The following is a 22,975-nucleotide window of genomic DNA, read 5'->3' as shown; positions in this document are numbered from 1 at the left end:
CTGGGGTTGGCCCACCTGACTCCTGGCCCCGGCGCCCTGCACTGGGGTCCGGTGACGTAGATCACGTGAAGATCTCACCTCTACTCACGCACTCGTCTGCTTGTCCTTCCATCTACCCACCATTTACAAGCTTCACTTGGAACGGCCAAACGCAGCTGATCCCTCCACCCACTCACCCACCCACCCTGCTGCCCAAATGTCATTTAGTGAGTTCATGGTAGAGGCAGGCGGAGGCGTCACAGGCCATCAAGACCCCATGCCGCCCACCTTCTCGCTGTCCGTGGCCCAGAGAGGAAGGCCCAGGCCCAGCTCTGGAGAGTCATTCACCTGCTCATTTAATGTGTTCTAACTTGGGCACCACTTCTCGGCATTGCGGGCACAGCAGGGAACGCACCAGAGGTGGCACTCGCCTGCGGGAGATCCCCTCCAGTGAGGGAAAGAGGAATAACTCAATCAATACATCAGATTGTTAGATACTAGTAATTGCCAAGAACAAAACGCAAAATGTGGGCAGAGAAGGATGGGGGCTGGGAAGCCCTCTCTCTCGAGGACACCTGTGAGCTGCCGTCCTGGTGCTGGGAAGCCGGCCACACGGAGAAGAGAGGGAAGAGCACTCTAGGCTGGGTTTCTGTGTGGAGGCGGGGCACGGCTGAGAGCCCGGGGAGCTGGTGGTGGCTTGCACTGGGAAGGTAGTGGTGGATGTGAGAACTGGCTTCTGGAAGAAGTTTCTTAGTGCGCCCACTCACTGGCATGAGATCGGTGCTTTTCCTAGCGACGCCAGGGGGCAGGACACATCAGAACGCACACCCCTCACGCAGCAAGCTCTGGGTGGGGTCAGGAGGCCACGCTGCTGGCCACATGCCTATCCTCATCCCTATTCGTCTATGGGACTCTGAGGTGGACAGGCCTTGAGCAGGGACTGAAAACGTCCCCAGCCGACCACAAGGGAAGCTGAGCTACTTGTACCGCAGGGCCCTTGATGGCTGGTGAAGGGGGCCGCCCGCCAGCCAACCTGCCAAGTACACCAGACCCATCTGTTGATGCTTCAGATGACTGTCTCAGACAGTGAGAACTCCTTTATGTAAGGCACTCGCATGGATCAGTAGGAAAAAGGAACAAAGAGGACACGGTCCAAAGGAAAAAACGGGACTTTTCACCTTGAGAAGACACAGCCTCACACATGGGAACATGCCCACGAAACTAGGGGACGGCCGCTCAGCTCAGGGCAGCAGGTGAGAACTGGCCCATGTCATGTAGCAGCGGGGGGCCTCACGGTACAATCAGCGGGGGACACCTTTCCCTCATTGTTGATGGAAGAGGGGTGAGTTGATACATCTTTGGCAGACAGCTTGAAATGACAGCCAGTGTCCATGTCCTTGGATGGAGAAGCCCACTCCCAGGACCTGACTCCACAGATGTGCGTCTGCATACGCGTGTGCACACACAAAAGTGCTGCAAAACGTCAGAGACCACCTCCGTGTCCATGAGGGCTGGGTCACCTGGGTGGGGGCACACCGTGTACTGGGTGCTCGGCAGCTGTTCAGAACCACACAGCTGTTCCCTCGGTGCTGCCCCGCGGGGACCCCGAGAGGCCTGTTTGGGAGGAAACCATCCAGGGGAAGAGCAAAGTGGAGGCCACCTTCCCAGTTACGCTAAACACAATGGTGGGAAGGAGAGACAGGGAGAGGACACAGGAGCACGGGTCTGCACGTGTGTACTGCCTCTCAGAGGGCCCACAGCCCAGGGGCTGGTCCGGAGAGGATGGGGTCAGAAGCGGGAGAGAACCTCACCTTCCATCCTATTCCTTTTCTACTGTTTGAGGTTACTTTCTAGGTCCATGTGTTCCCTCTTTTATCAAGACAGAAGTGGGAGTCTCCAGCTCAGGTTTGCAGATGAACGTCCTTTGCAGGGATGTGATGTGCTGTCCGTCCTTTGCCACCAGCGTGGCCACCTCCTCTGTCCTTATCACAACTGACAATATAGTCTGCTTCTCACCAACTGGACACTTTCACATCTGAACATTTCTGGGTTGGGACATTCCTTATTATCAGTAGGGGCCTTTTTTTTTTTTTTAAAAGATTTTATTTGACAGAGAGAGCACGCACACGCACACGCACAAGCAGGGGAACAGCAGAGACAGAGGGAGAAGCAGGCTCCCCGCTGAGCAGGGAGCCCGATTTGGGACTTGATCTGAAGGCAGACGCTTCACTGACTGAGCCGCCCAGGCGCCCCAATCGGTGGAGTCTCACACTCGTAACTGACAGCATGTTTTCTTGGTGGTACATAGAATAATGGTACAGCTCGGTGGACCGCATCATCTGATGTAGTGAAACCTGGGTCTGTTTCCCGTGGGTCCTGCAGCAACTCTGGTTTCTTAGAACCTTCCACCCGTGCCACAGGTGGTGCTGCCCCTGCTCTGAGGACCCGTGTCTGTCCCAGGGGTCAAAGGCCACCATGGTCACCATCTTGGGAGGGCCAAGGTGCATTTGGTGACAGAGCCTTAGGTATGCAGAACTCTCCCATGGCTTGCCAGCTATATTGGGACTTTGTTCTACACACGGAATGAAAAGTTGGTCAGTTGACACACTCATGTTGGGAGATTTCACATAAAAATCTGCATTCACAGTTTGTCTTGCAAATCAAAGAGCTGGCATTCACTGAGCCCATCTCCCCAGCACACGTACCGGTTCCCACCCACCGGCACGGCATCAGGCACACGCCGGAACTCCATTCGTGGCCTGTGCCTTCTTGTCCACGGTGAGATGTCTGGCAGCAGCAGTGAGGCTGGCTCGAGCACTAAGACCTCCCCTCCTCCAAGGTCACCTCCAGGCAACGTGAGGCGGTTTGGACTAAAAGCAAAAGCAGGTAACCTCATGTCATCCCAAGAAAGCCTTTAAGGTGCGTCCAGGTATTGCGTGCACAGCGCAGAATGATGTAGTCTGTACGGCCCCCAGCCCGGCAGAGGACAACTCGCAGGCTGGAGACGGGCTCTCACAAGCGGCCTTCCTTAGAATTTCCTCCGCTGCTGAGTAAGGAAGGGGAAATCCCTGATGCTATGCCCCAAGGTACTCTGATGACGGAGTAATAAGGAGCAGGCACAAGCAAGGAAGGGGAACGTGGTTGTGTCCGCTAGCTCCCTGAGGGCAGGGAGGGAGCACAGAAGGACAAGAGGCCAAGCAGGGAGCCCTGACAGCCAGGGCGGACAGAGCAGCAGCACGTGGAGTCTGTGCCATTTACTCCACACCATCACTACTCGCGGCACCGGTGCCCCAGTGCTGCCCCCATCCAGAAGGCTCCAGGAACTTTCCCAGCAGGGCAGGGACAAGCTCAAGAGCCCAGCCCTCATCCGAAGATCGAGGTCCAAGGTCACGGGGTAGTAGAGACCCACCACGATGTGCTGTTGGTGTATCAGAGGGGGTGCTTCCTCTCCCACTCCGATCACCCTGGAGAGCTCCGTGCACCCCCACACCCTGCAGGTCTACAGTGAAAAAGAACCCAAGTATCTTCTCTCAAGAGCAAAGACTTGGCAGGCAGTGGGGACTGGAGGCGTGTGAGCCGAGGCCACCTGGTGAAGCAGCACGCTCAGCCCCCCGAACGCTTCTTCTCTGCCCTAAACTTAGGCCCGAACTGCAGACCACCCGTAAACCCATCCGCAACAATGAGGAGCAAATCACAGGACCATGGGACATAACCACAGATCAGACCCCGTGATCACAAGACGGCTCCAGCTGCGTTCCCAAAGCTCTGAGGTCAGGCTGTGTGGCACACTGACAAGGGGAAGGGTGCACACTCCAGCATTTTGATGGCTCTTCTCTCTGGAGGTCACGCAGCACATTAGAGCTGCCACCTCTAGCCTTAGCCTTGAATTTGCCTTGGGGTTTTCCAGCAGCATTTTGAAATAATTTTAGAACCTCCCCTGTCCTTTCCCTCCCTTGGGGGAGCTAAGGACTAAGGGCGAAGAACCCACTCATGAAAAAGGCAGTAATTCATTCCGGAGGCCTCCTAGGGGCCCATCTGGCAGAAATTTGGACAGTGCTTTCTGGAGGGTGGCCTGGTGGGAACAATCTGGCTCTACCCAGGCACCAGGTTCTGACATCTGAGCTGGCCCCAACAGCCACAAAGGAATGGCCTGGCTCCTGCCACAGGACACCAAGGTCATGTCTGCTGGTGGTTGGGACCACAGCAGGAAGTTCAAATCCTGGATACAAACAGCCACAGACACGTTTCCACTCCATACACAGTAGGTAGTAGTCAAACTGTCAATTGTCAGGCAAAACTCTTATCTCAAACACCAGAAATCCATGTGGAAGTCCCATTTTTCCCTTCCTAATAGACTACTAAATCCAGCTGGTAAGCAGGTACTAGAAGGGACTTAATAGCTAGAGTCCCACAAAGCTACTTAAATACCAACCCTCCCCACATTTTCACCATAATCTTGTCACACAGGGGTTGGCAAACTGTGGTCCACGGGCCAAACCTGACCCACTGCCTGTTTGTATACGGCCCCTAATGAAGAATGATTTTTACAGATGAACATTTACAATGGATGTGATAAATCAGGAATACTAACTTTAAATTCCAGTAAGCAAAATGTTATCCTCTAAAAACAGAATTCTACTCTTCTCATCAGACCTGGTAACAGTAGAAAAGAATGATACTCAATCACTAGATTTTGAATTCCATCAATAAACAATTTTGTGGAAATCTGTTTTCTCTCACTATATAAATATTTACAGTACCTTCAATTCTGCCTGTTGGCCCACAAAGCCCAAGTATTTACTGACTTAGGCCCTTGGTGGAAGGAGGTTTGCCGACCCCTGACTTAAGACATCAATTTGAATCCCAAAGCATCTAAGATATCAAATTCTGTTCCTCAATTATATGCTAAGAGGAAGAAGAGCACAGCTTCTTAAATATTAACGCACACTTTTTTTTTTATTATATTAAAATCAGGCAATGGTCTGACAATAAAAAGGCTGCTTATGGAATACTGTTATGTTCAACTTTACTTACAGGATGTTAAATCCTTAGAACTAAGGTATCCCCCAGAAAAAGATTAATGGAAACATCGATTGTTTTTCAGACTTGATAGTTGCTGCTTCAAAAGGTGGTTTTATACAAACACTAAATTTAAAAAAAAAAAAAAAAAACCTTTAGAACACAATGAATCGCTTTTATTTCGGTATGCATCCACATCTCAGCATTTAGTGGTCCTGAACAGAAAGTGGAAAAATGCAGCAATTTGCCAGGAAGTCAAGCCCGCCAATTTCGGGGATCTGCTGTGCACACCGAGTTCTTTCTGAATCCCTGCTGAGGACCGTGAGAAGCAGCAGCACCAAAACCAAAGTACGCACCGAATTCAAGGTTCTTTTTTGTTCCAGTTGTCAGATTCCAAACTAGACCCAAATGGATTGTAAGATGACCATATGAGAACCCTGTTTAAAACTTCAATTTTTAAAAGCAAAAGCAATTACAGGAAAACAATTCATTCAGAGGGATCGTGTGTGCTTACAAGTGTCTTCTGTGGCCTTTCTCCAAGTTTAACCACCAAGCACTTTGAGAGCTGGCAGGTCTGAGTACCCCTGGTGACTGTTCTTTTCACTTTATCAAAACCTGAGCTAAAAAACTGCATCAGCTGACGATGACAGCAGAGGGCGGCAGGGCTGAGGACCCAAAATTCATTCCCAGGCTGGTGGAGAGTGAGTAAATGTGGTTCCAAAACTAAACGAGGGAAGTGAGAGACTCTTTCCAACCTTACCTGATGGCTTCTGGCCAAAGCAAGGAAGTGTCGTGGAAAGTGCTGGGTGGTGATGGTGCAAAAAGGGTCTTGAGGAGGAGGAAGGGAAAAGCAGCACCCCTCGATAAAGGTGGGGGAGAAGATATGGGGAAAGCCCTGAATTCCTCACCAAAGGCCAATTTCAGAGGGGAGCAGAGGGGGTTACAATCTATGCTTCGGCCAAGGGTGGTCATGGGAAGTGAAGAAAGGATAATGGCTTGGGGGGGGGGAGGGCATCATTTAAGACTTAAAGAAACCAGGGGTGCAGCTGGAGCACCCCTGCACACCCAGCAGTAGTCCCACAGGCTGCGACCTGAAACCTTCACACCTACTCTAGCAAGCCACCCCAAGCTGGAGGGCTGTTGCAGGGAGGGAGGGAGGCAGGGAGGGAGGCGGGAGGAGGAGAAGGGGAGAAGGCTGAGACCCCAGGCCATGTAATCAGCAGCAAGGTGATTATGTGATGTGTCTTTTCACAGTTGAGTTAGATGTGCCCCATCGGTTATGATGGGAATCAATTTAAATATACTTTCTTGATCCCAGAAGTTCAACTATGTGGACAGTGGTTACACTTGACAGGATGATTTGTTATAGCACAACTTATATATTTCAAATGGACAAAAAATTAGTATCGTTTACAGTATCTTAAGATAAATTGCCTTTGAATGCGAGCTTCCTTTCCAGTACTTTGAGGTCTACAAGACGTATCTAGAAAATGTACTACTGTGGAAAATGACTGCTTAAATCGAGTGGGGGGGGAGGGGGAGGGCCTGTGGTTTCTCTTTTTGATTAATTGCTGTAACACTGTCCTTCGGGTGGCTGAGGAAGCTTCATGTTTTCTTTAGACATCATTAGGCGCCGGAGCTCTTGCAGGACAACTTTGATGCTATATGAATTCTGCCATTTTGCTAGCACTGATATGGCTCTTGGGTCCACCTACGAAAAGGAAAACAAAAAACTGTCAGGCTCTCAAACAAATGAATCGCTATACGCTGGAGTAAAGTGGCAGATAGGAGTAAAATGCATTTTTCAAGCTGAACACGCCCATCACATCACACAGTGGTATCTGACATGCAGAATTACCTGCGTGATTCCCTCCCTCCGGTCAGTCTGTGTTTCCCTGTTTGTGTCCCAAACCCTCACTGTTTGGGAGAACGAAACTACGGATAAGTAAAGCCACCCTTAGAGAAATGGCCCTGACACTTGGCAAGAGTCCAGCTGGCTCTAGAACAGTGACCTGCTCTCCTGGACTGGCTGCCACTGCTCAGGGCTGGTCCCTTCCCGACTCCACACCCAGGTGGTGGATGCTAACGACGCACAGGGCAGTAAGGAGCAAAGGCAAGCGGTGGCCCAGATTAACACTCTTGTGACAAGGACCCTTCTCCAAGTCACACTCTCTCAAGGTAGTGCAGCAATTCCTAAAAGAAATCTCCCAAAGCGTAGGTAGAGTTCTGGGTTCAGGACTGTCGATGGAACTCAGATGCAACATGAAACCCTGAACACAGAGCAACAAGGCTCATCTCTTTTTGCCTTTCCTTCACGTCTTCTGAATATCTCAAAACAAAGGCTTAGCTCACATGATGCTAATGTGTAAAACCCTTCAACGCTTGCTGATCTCCCCTTTGAACAAGAGAGCAGATCTCAAAGGCTCAAAGCCTTTGGCAAGAGACCTATGGAGGAAGAATTTATTAACATCACTTTGATTTTGTAGTATTTACTGTTGCCATTACTGCCTTCTTATGACAAGTGAGACTGGTTTTCTACTTATGGTAGTAAAAATAAATTTAAAAAGCAAGGCCATTAAAGGGGAAAAAATAGCATGTACCATAAATAAGGCTCAGGAAGTACAACTATGACCCTGGACAGGACTTTGCACCTCTGGGCCTCAGGCTCCTCATCTCTACCTCAGGAGGGTGTATCATGAAGACAGAACGAGCTCCTCTCTCAAGCGAGCAGCACGGTGTTGGCCCAGAGTGAATGTCACACGGACGATGATTTAAATATAGCTGGGGAACAGGCCCTCACCCCGAGTCTGCATATGTTCGTACTGCAGTATATTTCAGCATCAAACAACCAAGAAATATACGGACTTAGGGCCACAGTGCCCCTGATGTTTAAGTACAAAGCATTTCTCAACCCAAAGGAACAAGTATGGGCAGGAAAAACAACTTACCACTCCATTAGAACTATTAACTCCATTCATATTAATTTTTGTTACAAATCTTACAAAGGGGGGTGCTTCTGGGTATTTAGGTCCACATTCTATTTTAAGGCTGTATATTCGGTTTTCATAAATTGTCTGGAAAAAAAAAGGTACAGAGACGTCAGGCAATTACAAACCATGAATTCAAAAAGGCAGATCTCGTGAAACCCCGTTTACTCTGCCTGCAGAACTCGGGCGTCCGCTTCCTTTATAGAGTCTACTTGTTATCTGTTAGGTCTGCAGTGATGAGTCCCCACATTAGTGTCTATGAACTCTTGTCTCGGGGGAATACGAAGAAAATTTAAAACAGAATCACCGAAGCTTCAAGTTAGTGTTATTTAAGTCCAATCAGATGGACTTGTTTTTATGTTGATTCCTCTACTTTGCAGACCCGTCCCGTGCTCTGCACAATGGTGTGTAAGAGGCATTCTTCACTCTGGGAAGCCACACTAAACGTTTACTCACGCCAGGGTCAGCAGCCAGTGCATTAACCACCACTGTGTGCAAAGCCCAGAACAGGTAGCTCTTTAGAAGAACTTCACAATGAAACATGAGTTAGGGGGTGTGGGTGCACACACGAGAGCCGCTTTCCCACTTCCTCATCACTTTGGGGTTTTGTGCCGCACCATCTCTCCCTGCAGACTTTACATTGGCCTCAGAGATTATAGGCACGTAGTGGGTGAGGTGAGGAGCCAAGGATGCCAGGCCCGCAGAGGAAAAGACTGTCCTTCTTCAAATGCCAATTGTGGTTCTGTAGAAAGACACTGGAAAGTCTAATCCCCCGTGGCAATGAACTTTTCACTGTAACTTCCACCTGATGAACGGCAAAATGCGCTGTCGATAGCAGGCTGTTCCATCTGCCTAGAGTGCCCTGCCCCCGCCTGAACTACCACACATCCATTAGGACCCAATTCAAACATCACCTGCTCAAATGTCACCGAGTTCAGTCATCCTACAGGACGGCTTAGTACACAGCCTTTTGTCCTATATGAAGTGGCGATGTTATTATTTACATGTCTAGAGATCACCCTGAAAGGTGACGTGTCTCTATTAGATTGGCCCCTTGAAGGCAGAGGACACCCACCCTCCAATGGGTCCCCCTTTCGGGCACCAGTACTCCCGCCTTCCTCAGTGTCTCCAGCACAAGTAATGGCTCCTGTGTAAACAGCGACATCTAGCTGTCTTTGGGGGGAATAAATTACAGATGATGTGATTTAAACCCGTGAAAACGTTACTGTCTAAACAAGGTGGTCTACCCCTAAGAAAAAAACTGGAACATATCTTAAAATTCAGAAGGCATTCATTATATACCCACAGAAACCTTTCACATCCACTTAACAGAGACTCCAAACTGTGACAAACCTAAACTCAGTTCTGGATTTCCACCCACCCTCAACCTGCTCTTCCTCTCTTCTTCCCTTAAAAATGGCACTACCATCTAGCAGTTAAAGCAAAATCTAGCAGCCAGCCACAATTCCCTTTTCTCTTACCCTCTACCTTCTAATCAAAAGAAGTCTCAGCTTCCACCTCCAAGAGCGATCTCACACCCACCCTCTTCCCTCTACCATGCCCCTGGTCTCAATCACCCCAGGTCTCTGCTCTCTCTTGCTCCCCCTACAATCTGTTCTCCACACAGCAGCCTGACCGACCGATCTTTCAAAACCAAGAACTTAACCCCTCCAATGGTGGCTAGTGACCCGAGAAGGAAGCCTACGTTCTTGGATCAGACCCTGAGCACCCCTGCCTTCCTCTCTTTTTATTCTTCTTCCTCTCCATCTAACCCCAACGTCTCTCTACCTTGGGGCCCCAAAACCAGTTGCCGCTCTGTGTCCATCCTGCAGCTCTTTGGCTCAAGGGCACCTTCCTCTCAGAAGTCCTCCTGACTCCCCATCTGAAGTCTCCTGTCAGACCTCTCCTGATAAACTAAGAACAAGGAGGACGGGGGCCTCAACAGAACTGGTACTCAAATGTTTCTTGACTTGAATATTGCTCTTTACAAGTTTATAAAATGAATAGCTTGTGGCAACTAAGGTGCTCCCTCAGAAGACAAAAATTCACTCAATCAACACAAGAAGGAAGCAAACAGGGATTTATGAAAAATATGATAAAAGGTCTATCCTCAGCACCTTGCCCAGTCTCCATCAGCAGCTATGCACTCAGCAGTATCTGTTGACTGCATGGATCCCAAGTTCATCTCCGGACGTCTGTCCTGCATTCATCTCAATGTTTTCAGACATATTATATAAAATAGTCCCTGGGGGCATGGGCTTGTGGTAAATATCAAAATCAGTAAGACTTTTAAAAAATATTCAGTATTTCGATATTTGATATGGAGGTTTTGATGCACCACTGTATTCACCTGCCAGCCAGTATGTTTTGTGGCTTATCAGTCTCGAAAAAATTATCTATTAACAACAGCATCAGAATGGTTAAGGTGAACAGCTTGGTACCAGGATTCTGATTATTACATACATTAAATCATATTATTCCTGACACTATGAAGTCTGATTTAAAAATGTGCATTCTATGACTAACTTCTTAGAAAGCAAACAAGAAATACTACATTTCTGACTACTGATGTTCAACTGGCAACTTCACTGGAACACAGTAAAAAATGCCTCAAGTCAAGTCAACATAAAAACACCTGAAGGATCATTAAAAAGTACAAAGCAGGACTTTTGTAGAAAACAGGGTTCTTCTTTTGCTTTGTTTACTAGTGTTCCAGAAACCTGCTAAAAAGGTTTCACTGAAGAAAGGAATTATGCCTGGAGAAGAACTGCTAGAACATTCTGTGTATGAGGAACACTGATCAAGAGTCACTATTTGATCATGAAACACTTTCCACTTTGTTGACGTGGCTTGAGCTTCATGGGGCAATTTGGCAGCGCCTATCAAAATGTGGAACAGGCATGCCTAAACCAGCAAGACTATTTCTAGGAACTTCCTACAGCCAGACTTGTACTCAGGCACAAAAATGTGAAGCATTTAAAAAAAAAAAAAAGTGAAGCGTTGTCTGCAATAGCAAAAATAACTATAAACAATCTAAATGTCCACCTGCAAGGGACTGACTGAACAAATATGGCATATTCATAAAATTGGATACTTTGTAGCCTTTTCAAAGGCTGAGGCCCAGACACACACGGAAAGACTGCCAAGGCACGGGTCTTGGTACAGCCAGCCAGTTACAGAATATGTACAACCTATAAAAGCAGACAGACACCCCCTCTGAGACTATGTTAATGTGCACACATGTTGTTTCATCCACTAGACACTACACGCCCAGAGCCTAAAGATGACAAACTTTTCCTGGGCCATATATATATATATATGAGAGAATATATATTTATATGAGAGAATATATATATTTATATGAGAGAATCCCAGCTGAATCATGATGAAAAACATCAGATAAATTCCATGACATTCTACAAAATACCTGACCAGTATATCTCAAAACTGTCAAGGGCAACAAAATCCAGAAAAATCTGAAATTGTCACAGCCAAAAGGAGCCCAGGATATGACAACAAAATATAATGTAATACATTGGACAGGATTCTGGAACAGAAAATAGACACAAGGTAAAAAACTAAGAACACCTGAATGAGATATGGACTTTAGTCAATAGTAATGTATCAATACGGAGCCACTGGTGGTGACAAATGTACTATCCCAATAGAAGGTGCTAACAACAGGGGAAAGTGGGGCAGGGTACACACCCAACTTTCCATACTACCTTTCCACCTTTTCTATAAGTCTAAAAGTATTGTGAAATAAATGTATCTTTAAAATGTAGGAGATATGAGAAAAGGAAAAGGTACTGGTTGCAAAAATGAGAAAATCACAAACTCTGAGTATATAAAAAGGTGACTCAGGTCAGCCAGACGACTGCCACTCAAGTGAAATCTTGCACAACTTATGTGTGATGTCCAAGGTAGGCATGTACTGTGTGAGAACGAGGGGTGGGCCCTTCAAAAAGTGAGAAAGTCTAAATGGCTCTAGATGAAGACAGGGAGGAAAATGCACAGGAAGAGGTGTGGAAGGAGAGGGACCGGATGTTGCTCACAGTTCATCTGGAGATGGGGACATGGCAGTTAGGAATAAGCCAGGAAACAAGACACAGCACTAGGCATTTTAACAGAGAATTTAACATCAGGAATTGGCTGAACAGGTGTCACTGCACTGAAAACACAAAAAAGGAACCTCAGCTAACCCAGAGGTAACCTGCAGAAAACAGGTGGGACCCTTTGAGGCTGGGGGAACCTAGGGAATAAGCCACGGTCTTTCAGACCCAGAGGTTCAGGGCCAGAGGTCTCTAGAGTTGAACTCAGACCTCTGAGGAGGAGGCGCCGCAGGCCGGCTCTGGAAGTGCCCCCAAGAGCTGGAGGCTGGCACCCACTGCTGATGCCTGGATGAAGGGCCATTACCAGAGTGGCGCAGAAAGAATAGGCAAACAGGAACAAGTCCCTTCTCCTTGCCTCTCAGGTGCTCGCCTGTGTCTCTGACTGGAGGAACCTAACAGGGCGCCAAATTGGTAAAGAAAATCGTAGTCTGCAGAGTCCCAGTCCCAGGATCCAAAAGCAGAGCTGAGGAAGTTGGGCCTGGAGCTTCAGTGGGCACCTGCAAACACCCCTCCATACAGCAACAAGACACAATTTCCTCTGTACCCAGCCTCTCCCTCTTCCGGTCAGGGTATCCTGCTGAGTGAGCCACCGGACCATCTTCAGGAAACATTAATTATTCATTTCTCCAAGTCAATGCTAGTGCCACTTAGAATATTCTAGAACCTAAAGACTAAATTGTCCAGTTAACCACACAATCCTAATATAAAATACAAAGGAGAAAGGAAGCACTCCACACAATCCTAATATAAAATAAAAAGGAGAAAGGAAGCACTTATTCCTTTCCATTCGATTTCTGTTCCTGTCATGTCAGCCTGCACACGCCCCTCATCTAGGCTATGAGAGCTGCTCTGGTTTCCAGTGTCTTTCAGTGACCCCAACATAATCGCTGCCTCCTAGGACTGCTCCTCCCAGTTTTGATGGTTCTGACAGCTGTGCTCCCCATGTCCTCCCAGCCCCAGGGTTAAGTTATTGTTTCCTGCAGTGTTATCTGTGGTCCCACAGTGTGCCTTCTCTGCTTTCTCAGTCCAACACTAATTTCATCAACTTCCTATATTAAATTCTCTCTGTTGAAATACCTAGCATGGATTCTCTTTTCCTGACTAACACAAAGAGTTAAAGGGAACAAAGTGAACTTCTTACTTTACAAACTCTGTATTGTCTGAAAATTTTTATGAGGATATATTCAAGTATCAGACATGCCACATAAAGCCTTTTAAAAAGAAACAGATCAATATGCACTGATAAGGAAAGACATTCTCCATCTGTTAAGTGAAAAAAATGAAGTTGCAAAGCACTGTGTATAGCAAGGTCTCAATTTTTATTGAAAAGGATATGTACTTATGTTTGTGTACCCAAAGCAAAAGCCAGTAGAAACACACTCATTCTGTGGGGAGTATAATGAAATGGGGGAAGGATCACTTTCCTTTCACCTCACACATTCCTGTAATTATGTTTTGTTCTTAAGCATGCATACAGTATTTTTAGATAAGTACGTGTATAAACACACACCCAGGCTCTAACCCGCCCCTAAAAACATTATCTTGGACAACCCCAGAGACACAGTGTTTCTCAACCAAGGCAACTTCTGCCCACGCCCCTCAAGGGGCAGTGGGAATTAGGCAACATCTGGAGACATTAATGGCTGTCACAACTGGGGGAGGGAGGTGCTGCTGACATCTGGTGAGCAGAGGCCAGGGAGGCTGCTAATCCTACGATGCACAGGACAGCCCCACAACAAAGAATGATCCAGCTCAAGATGTCAACAGCGCTGAAGCTGAGAAACTGCTCTGCAACCTGGCTATTCTTAGCGCCTCTGTGGTCAGAGTAGAAATAATCCACATCTCATGCTGTGGACAGCTGGACGTTTATCAGAATTTAGCAAAGGGCACTTGGATGAGAAACTCTGCTTTCAGGTTTGGAGAATTTGCTTTCTTTAAAAAAAAAAAAATTCAAATAGCTAACACACATATAATTAAAGCAACTCAGAGTACAAAAGGTATATGGTAAAAAATAAGTCTCCTTTCTACCCTGGTCCCAGCCAGCTAGATCCCTTTTGAAGGAGGCAACCACTGTCACCAACTTCTTTCATGTTCCCCCCAAAAGTACTGTAAACACACAGAAGCCCAAGTATATATATGACCTCTTCCTCTTCCCCCCACTCCTCCCCACCCCAGTGGCAGCATATCCTGTCCTGTTTTGTACCTTTTCTCACTTAAATATCATGGAGATCATTCCATTTCAGCACACACTAATCTCTGTCTTTCTTTTCAACAGCTTAACAGCACATACTATGGTCTACTGAAAGACACTGAAGTGTTTTCCAGTATTTACTACTACTGAAAACACTGCATTCAGTAACTTTGTACATAACAGGCTTTTGGGCAACACATTAAAAAAAGCTGACTAAATTCCTAGAATTGCTGCATCACTTTTGATGGAGGATTTTCTTTTAAGTCATACAGTCACAAAAATACAATGGGCAGACGAGTTACTCAAATGCTCTACTTAGATACTTCAGTAATTACGTTGATATTCCAGAGGCCCAGCATGTGCCTTGTATGCTAGTCATAAAGCAGACAGGCCACAGGAAGCACCTAGAAGCAGACAGTTCCTTTTACAACTTTGCTTTTAACCTTGGGGAGGCAGGGCAAGCATAACTCTAGGGGTAAAACAACCAGTCAGTGACAAGCACTGGCGAGGGTGTGGAGAAGCTGAAAAACCCTCACGTATTGCTGGTGGAAAGGTAAACTGGTGCAGCCGCTTGGGAAAACAGTCTGACAGCTATTTAAAATGTCAAACATAAAGTTAACCATATGATCCAGACGGTTCCACTCCTAGGTATACACCTAAGAGAAATGAAAACATATGTCCACACAAAAACCTGTACACAAATATTCACAGAGCATTATTCATAACAGGCAAAAAACGGAAAAAAAATCCAAATGTCTATCAGCTGCTTAATGGATAAAAAAAATATGGTCTATCTACACAATGGACTATTATTCAGCCACAAAAAGGAATGAACTACTGGTAAGTGCTAGAATGTGTATGAACCTTGAAAACAGTAAAAGCTACCACAGAAGACCACATGTTGTGTGATTCCATTTATACGGAATGTCCAGAACAGACAAATTCATAGGGACAGAGTAAATGAGTGGTTGTCAGAGGTGAGAGAGGGGGTGGGGGACAGATTGGGAGCGAATGCCAACGGGGAAGGAAGTTTCTCTCTGGGGTATTGAAAATGTTCTGAAATTAGTGACAGCTGCACAATTCTGAATATAATAAAAACCACTGAACGGTACACTTTGCAAGTATATTCTATAGTAAGTGAATTCTATGATATGTGAATTACATCTCAGATAAGCTACTATATACATATATATGTGTATATATGTATGCTATATATATATGCTATATATGGAAATGTATAGAAAACACCTTGCATACTGCAGCCACTCACTAAAAGGGAGTTCCCTTTGGAAAGAGTTAAAATGAAACCCAGGGTAATCCAAGGTGTTGTAGGTAGAAGAGAATTATTTTCAATGGAATTTGGTGGTTCATTTTGTTTAAGTGTGTAATTCAGTGGTCTTTAGTGTATTCGCAATGTTGTACACTGGTTCCTTCTTAATTTGTTAGAACCTGAAAATGTCGGCTAAGAACAAATCTATTGAACAACTACCTCATGCTGAGTCATTTCCAGGTGCTCTGGTGAGTTAGGAGGAAGGAAGGATGGTTCTCATCCTCAAGAAACCTAAACCATTCTTAGGCAGAGAAGAAATGCAGTGAAGGAAGCCATCACCATACAGTGGGCTTTCCGAGACAGCAAGAAATGATCTTCATGAAGAAACAAACTTCCTAGATCAAGTTTTCCCCAGTATTTAATAGATCCAGAAATCCTGGTTTTCAGGGATTTTTTAAAAAAGATAAAGAAATGAGTAGAAACAGTAAATTGAACATTTTTTTTAAAACCCAAAAACCAAAACCATAGGGTCAAAGATGACTCAAGAAGTAACGTTAAATGGCAAAGCCAGTCATTCACCGTGAGTGTTGACAACGGTCCAAGATGAACAGTAGATTTTCCTAACACTTAATAAGCATGACTTTCTCCCTTGTTTCAGCCAGGGCCGTATCTCACTTGTCTCTCTACTTCCCACAGGGCTGGTGCAGAGCCTGTGCATGCAGTGAACAGAATGCACAGCTGCCATCATCTTTGCACACAAGCACACACAGGAGAGGTCCTGCTACATTCAGGCAAAGTCTGCCATTGTCTGAAACATTATGTGAATCTATTTCCTTACTCCTATCTCACATTACTACTTAACACTCTGGATAATTCTATAATGGGAACAAATGAAAACTCAAAATCTAAAGAGAAAGGAGATAATGCAGCACAGGGTTAAGAGCACAGGGTCTGGAATCAGAACCCCTTCGGGAACTATCAGCTATGTGACTTTGGGCAAGTAACTTTACTTCTCTGAGTCTGTTTCCTCACCTGTAAAATGGGACATGACGACACAACAGCAGCTCCTAACAACAAGTTCTTGTGAGAATTCGATGACATTTCTTGGGGGTTTTACTATGTACACCAAAAAGTTAGCTGGCACTACAAAGCCTGGGAACTCCCATAAATCATGAAGCTCTAAAAGAGAGGTCAATAATCTCATCTCCGTTGTCACTGCTTTCTATGCAAAGGCCTCTGGGTCTCATAGTGTCTGGAAGAGACCAGGGCCAACCAGGCAGGCAATAAGCCTTTGCTGAACAGCCCAATGAATTAGGATATGGGTGCGTGGCAGACCTGGGAACGCGTTAATGAAAACCACAACCATGAAGGCTTTCCAAAGTTTGTTTGGACGCTGTCTTCATTCAGAATGCTGGCTGTATCTGGAAACTTGTTATTTGATAAGCCCGAGAATTTTTTCTAAAACACATGTGAGGGTGCAATGACCTCACACCTCCCTGTCTACATTGCCATGTAAATTCACACTATGAGTCTAAACAGGTTTTTGCTTACCATGTAGAGGGATTAAACAGCATCAGAGGAGGTTCAAATATATAAACTGAAACTGGTCAAAAAAGAATAGCCACATTTCAGAAAATATACCATTGGTGAGTTTTTTCCGTGATAAGGCTAATATTTCTTAAAAGGAGGCACAGTGAATTTAAGACATTGACATTTATAGCCGTAGCTCGACGCTTACTCTTGGAGGCCCAATTATCATCCCTGTCCATCTTGTAAGTGTCATGTCTTCGTCATCTTCTAGACCCCAGCTAACTGTGCCATCTCCTACTCCTTTCTGGCCTTCTTCCAGTTCTTCCAACAGTCGAAAATTGCGAGGGACTTTTACTCCTAAAATAAATGGAAAGAAATTCAAGATACTAGCAACTCCAGGGGAACCTGTAAGCCTAGATCTAGCTGCTTGTTATTACTATGTGGAAATAAAGATGCTAACATGCAAAAAAAGGCTGAAAGTTGTCGTCCCTCAAACTTGCTTACAGAACTTCTGGTACCGACCAGTGCGCCCACAAGGAAGGGCCACGTGGTTTTGTTTCAGGTGAAGTGACAACTAAACCAAGCATAGAAAGACCACCCTCCCTTCCACCCCGGCCTCATAGCTTTGATAAACTTCATCAAGAGTTTACGTGTCAAAATGTTGACCAATTTGGGTCCACAACAGATGAAAACCACCAATATCAGTATCAAGAGTAGTAAGTGCCTCGGAAGAGAAGAGGCTACTGCTTTTGCTTCCTTCTCATTATACATTTCTGAGGTTAAGGGCGTGTGCATTTGTTGGAATGATGCTCAAACTACCTCAGGAGGAACAGCCAGCCGCCACGGCCACATGAAATAAGAACAGTGGCCTCTTGATCAGCTAAGAGTCAACTGGAGGGGCCAAGGAAAATTTTTCAATTATTCAAGCCATAGTTTCTCTCTTATGAAAAAGCCAAAAGAGGGCGGTTGGTTCTCTGATTTGTTTCCAAAAATCCCAAAGCCTGACAAGTAGCTCATGGAAGAAATCACACAAACACATCTCATAGGTTCAAGCTACTATACCTGAGTTCAGACTGAGGCTTGACCCATTTCTGGGTGTTTCCAGAACAGAACCGAAGTATTGGGGCCAGGTGGGGGACGAGGCTGTGGGAGGGCAGGGAGAGCAATCTTCTTCCTGTGCTTGGGCACCAAGCAGCTCTCCCAGGGATGCTCTCCCAAACAATCCTGACTGCCTCTCCCCTCCTCCACTTCCCTCCCTGGCATGTGAACTACTACCTCTGGGAAAAAACTCAAATTCAGACAGACTATAAGCTCTCTTTTGCCTTCAATGCTGAGCCTCCAGCTGGCCAGGCTCTCTGAGGTGAGCAGCACTTACCACGAAGCTGTGGAGAAAAACCCGCTGGAGGGACTCCAGACTGGGAGGTGTTCCCAGTATATCTGTGTTTCCCAAGGTGGGACTCCTGCTACTATTCTTTCAACTGGAGTAAATACCTGAGCATCTGCTGTAGGTCAGGCACTTTTCTAGGCAATGGGGAATAAGTAGTGAACAGAACAAAAATGCCTGCCCTCATGGAGCTTACATTCTAGTGGGAAACATTTAGTCACAATACAAAAATAAAAATTATATAGGATGACAGCTGGTGGAGTTCTGGAGCAGGGACTAGTCGGGGGAGGAGCTACAATGTTAAATGGGGTGTTCGAGGAAAGCATTATTGCGACCAGGCAGTCATGAGTAAACACCTGACGCGAAGGAGCTATGCACAGCTGAGGGGACAATCTTCCAAAGAAGAAACAGCACGTGCTAAGACCCTCAGGTAAGACCTTGCCTGGAATGTTGAAGAACACCAAGATCCCAATTCAGCTAGAAGTGGGTCACTGAGACAGAAGAGCAGTGGATGGTTAAGGACTCAACTGTTACTGACCTGAGAAGCCACTGGAGTTCTGAACGGAGGAGTGATGGGATCTGACTTGCTTTTTAAAATAGGATCCCTCTGACTGCCTTGTACAGAATACAGTGAAGGGAGCTATGGCCTACTGTAATCATCCTGGCAAAAGAAAATACTGGCCTGGACCAGTGAAGGTGGTGAGAAATAGTTCCAGAAATTCTAGATATTTGGGAGGAATATACTGGTAAGATTTGCTGTGAGACAGCCTGAGAAGCATAGAAGAAGAGCAGTCAACTAATCTGGCTTCCAGGCTTTTGTCTGAGCAAGTGGAAGGGTGCAGCTTAGAGGCACATTAGAGGATTTTAGGGGCAGGAAGTGAGCAATTCACTTGACAGTTCTGGATTCATTTTTAAGGATAATTAAAGGCAAGTAATATTATACTAACTTCCCATGTACAACGATGGTAAAAAATTTCCTTTTAGCATAAATGTAAGCAAGAGTCGGTTGACTGAAGGTAACAGTAAATGACACAGATAGTACTTTAAAGGAAATAGCATAAACCGGAAAGCATACTTGAATAGCTCATTGGTAAAACACTGGCATTTTTAATCCAAATAGTCAACTGGATTATTAGCTATACTGGATTGTGTTCTCTAGCAAACACAAAACTAAAGGATGTTTGTGACGTTATAAGCAAAATGCCAGACAATACAATGTCTTTTGTCCAGAGAGAGTTAAATCTCAATCTTTAGTAATCCTAACTCATTTGCCTGGGCAGCAGAGCAGGGAGGGGGATCACTGTGTAGAACTACTGCTATTACTAGTGTTTAATGTATAAGCCTGCACTAATGAAAATGAATACCAAAGGAACACAGAATCACACGGAGAGGAAGACTGATAAATACCACAGGTGGTGTAATAGGCTGAATTGTGTCCCTGCAAATTCATATATTGAAGCCCTAACTGCTAGCGCCTCAGAACGTGACAGTATTTGGAAATAAGGTCTTTAAGAGGTGATTAAGTTAAAACGAGTCCATCGGGGCACCTGGCTGGCTCAGAAGGTAGAGCATGTGACTCCTGATTTTGGGGTTGTGATTGCGAGCTCCATGTTGGAGGTGGAGGTTACTTAAATACACACACACACACACACACACACACACACACACACACACAATCTCTTAAAGAATATAAATAAAAGGGGCTCCTGAGTGGCCCAGTTGGTTGAACGTCTGACTTTTTTTTTTTTAAGATTTTATTTATTAATTTGACAGAGATAGAGACAGCCAGCGAGAGAGGGAACACAAGCAGGGGGAGTGGGAGAGGAAGAAGCAGGCTCATAGAAGAGGAGGCCTGATGTGGGGCTCGATCCCATAACGCCGGGATCACGCCCTGAGCCGAAGGCAGACGCTTAACCGCTGTGCCAACCAGGCGCCCCCTGAACGTCTGACTCTTGATTTTGGCTTGGGTCATGATCTTGGAGTTGTGGGATCAAGGTCTATGTCAGGCTCCTCGCTGGGCAAGGAGCTTGCCTGGGATTCTTTCTCCCTCTGCACCCCCCCACCCGTGCACCTGCTCTCTAAAAAAGCAAACAAACAAACAATACACACACACATATATAAATGAAAAATGAAATGAGTCCATTAGGATGAGCCCTAACCCAATTTGACTGGTGTCCTTATAAGAGGAAATTTAGACACACAAAGAAACAACAGGGATGCATGAGTGCATGGACAAAGACTGTGTAAGGACACGGGGGAAGGCAGCCCTCTGCAAGCCAAGGGGAGAGGCCTCAGAAGAAATAAACCTATTGACACCTTGAGCTTGGACTTCTAGCCTTCAGAGCTGTGAGCAAATAAATTCCTGTTGTGTAAGCCACCCAGTGTGTGGTACTGTTAACAGCAGCCCTAGGAAACTAACACAGATGCTAGGTGACATTTTAAGAAGCTTAACAAAGTTGAAAAGGTTAGAGACCTAGATGTAACAGCAGTTATCTCTAGGTGCAAGGAATATGGGTGATTCCAATCCCTTTCCTGTATTTTCTTTTTTTAATCATTTTCTTTTTTTCATCATGATAGGTGTACTCTATAATTTCCATCCCCTATCTTTTCTGTATTTTCTGATTTCTTTTACCAGGATCTCATTATTTGCAAAACAAAACACAACACTTAGGAACGAACTATGCCAACTATATTCTAGACAAGGTCCTATGTCTGGGCTTTCACATTTGCTGTTCCCTCTGCCTGGGACACTCTTCCCCCAAATTCCCATCAAGTTCCCTTACCTTCTCAGGGCCTTATTCACATGAGTAGGAATCTCAATGGTTTTCCCTAAGTGACTAATTTTAAGTAAGTGGTCCATGTCTTTTATTATTAAAACTTGTTCACAAGACAAATGCACAATGGCAAAGTACAATGGCTGCCATAGCTAAGCCCTTCATTACTGAATGGAAGCTATGTGTGTGACCTCTATTTCAAGTTGCTCTTTTTGGAAAGATGAAAAATGTGCCTTCTTGTGTCAGGTATTTAAATCAGGCTGGATTAACTATTTCTGGTACAACTATCTCTGTTGGAAACTTTAGCAAAACTTTGTAGCTGGAAATATTACTTCTTCATTAACAATCAGGTCTGATTAGGGAATTCTAATCCAAAGATCACAAGCTCAATGTATTAGTTTCAAATAGTGAATTCAAGTTATATTTTTCTGATGTTTGATTTTTACTCGTGAAATAGGGAAAAGTATCCTATTATTTAATCCTATACTTCCAACAGACATTTCTATTGGATTAGACATTCAGTTAAAGCCCATGTACACAACTGAACCAAAGAAATTAAGAATCGGTTCCCCTTATTTCAGGTTAGCTTTGGAACAGTCACAGGTTAGCATTTGGAACAGTCACAGGGCAGCACAGAGCAGTGTACAGCTCTGGCAGCACTAACATCACAGGGTCATTCAATTTGATTCAAGTTATAAAACAGGATTCAGAAACAGTTTAAGGGGTGCCCGGGTGGCTCAGTTGGTTAAGCATCCAACTCTTGATCTCAGGTTAGGTCTTATCTCAGGGTTGTGAGTTCAAGCCCGGTGTTGGGCCCCAGGCTGGGCATGGAGCCTACTTAAAAAAAAAAAAAAGTTAAATAAAAAATCAAGAACTTTAGATTGACTAATATCTATTAGGCAGTCAAAATATATTCCAAGAGGGAGTTGGAACATACATGTAAATATCAGAATAACTGTACCATTAGTGACTAATTACAGTAAGCATTCATTCCATTTGAACAGCAATTCTCAAGTTTTTCTGGTCTCAAGACCCCTTTATACTCTCTTAAAAATTATTGCAGACTTCAAAGAGCTTTTGTCTATGTCGGTTATAGCTACTGATATTTGCCAAATCAGAAATCAAAACCTAGAAATTTAAAAAATATTTAATTCATTTAAAACTAACTACAACAAATCATCATGTGTTGAGATAAATAACACATCTAATGACATAACTAGTTTTCAAAGAACAAAAGAAAATTAGTGAGAACAGCAGGATGGCTTTACAAATTTTCTTTAATGTCTGGCTTAAAATAGGGAGTGTTAAGAACTGAGATGAGCTGGAGAATACATGTCCTGTTTAAAGGATACAGTCAGGCCTTTGGTCTAGCCAAGGGTCTGTGGGTCAAGTTCTGCTTATGGACCACCACTGCACATGTGGGGACACCTAACTGTTCTCAAGAATCTCTTTGATCCCCAATTCAGCTAGATTCAGCTCAGAGGGTATTTAAAACCCTTTCTTTTATATGAAGGGTGAGTAAAGCTTGATAAACACTGTGGTAATCTGGCATCGGGTGGCTAAGTACTCTGTCAACCTTTATTTAGCTAAATATTGAAGAGTTGAAGTCCACAAACTGTATAGCTTTAAAAGGAAACTGCCACTTTGAATTCATTTTTACTAAGACACAAACTTTTATTTTCACTCAAAAACTGACTAAAAGCAGAGAATAATAACAGCTAGCAGAAAT

At 45.1% G+C, this 22,975-nt stretch overlaps 1 protein-coding gene across 2 annotated transcripts in view; it reads right to left on the bottom strand.

Moving 5' to 3' along the window:
- Positions 1-4,912: 4,912 nt before the first annotated feature.
- Positions 4,913-22,975, bottom strand: part of UBE2V1 (ubiquitin conjugating enzyme E2 V1) — a 30,401-nt gene continuing 12,338 nt past the window's right edge. The window contains exons 2-4 of one of the 2 annotated variants that reach the window (XM_011225015.2): positions 17,297-17,445; positions 7,947-8,072; positions 4,913-6,709 (exon numbers count right to left, since the gene is read on the bottom strand). In XM_011225015.2, the coding sequence (XP_011223317.1) occupies positions 6,563-6,709; positions 7,947-8,072; positions 17,297-17,445 (422 nt within the window). In that variant the 3' untranslated portion in view covers positions 4,913-6,562. Of the gene's footprint in view, positions 6,710-7,946; positions 8,073-17,109; positions 17,252-17,296; positions 17,446-22,975 lie in introns of those variants that run through there. The other variant, XM_011225023.3, reaches the window with a different exon arrangement.

The sequence above is a fragment of the Ailuropoda melanoleuca genome, chromosome 13 (assembly GCF_002007445.2).
Source record: "Ailuropoda melanoleuca isolate Jingjing chromosome 13, ASM200744v2, whole genome shotgun sequence".
In the NCBI taxonomy this organism is placed as follows: Eukaryota; Metazoa; Chordata; class Mammalia; order Carnivora; family Ursidae; genus Ailuropoda; species Ailuropoda melanoleuca.
The sequence above is the reverse complement of the archived record's forward strand: the minus strand, read 5'-3'. Positions and strand labels throughout refer to the sequence as shown.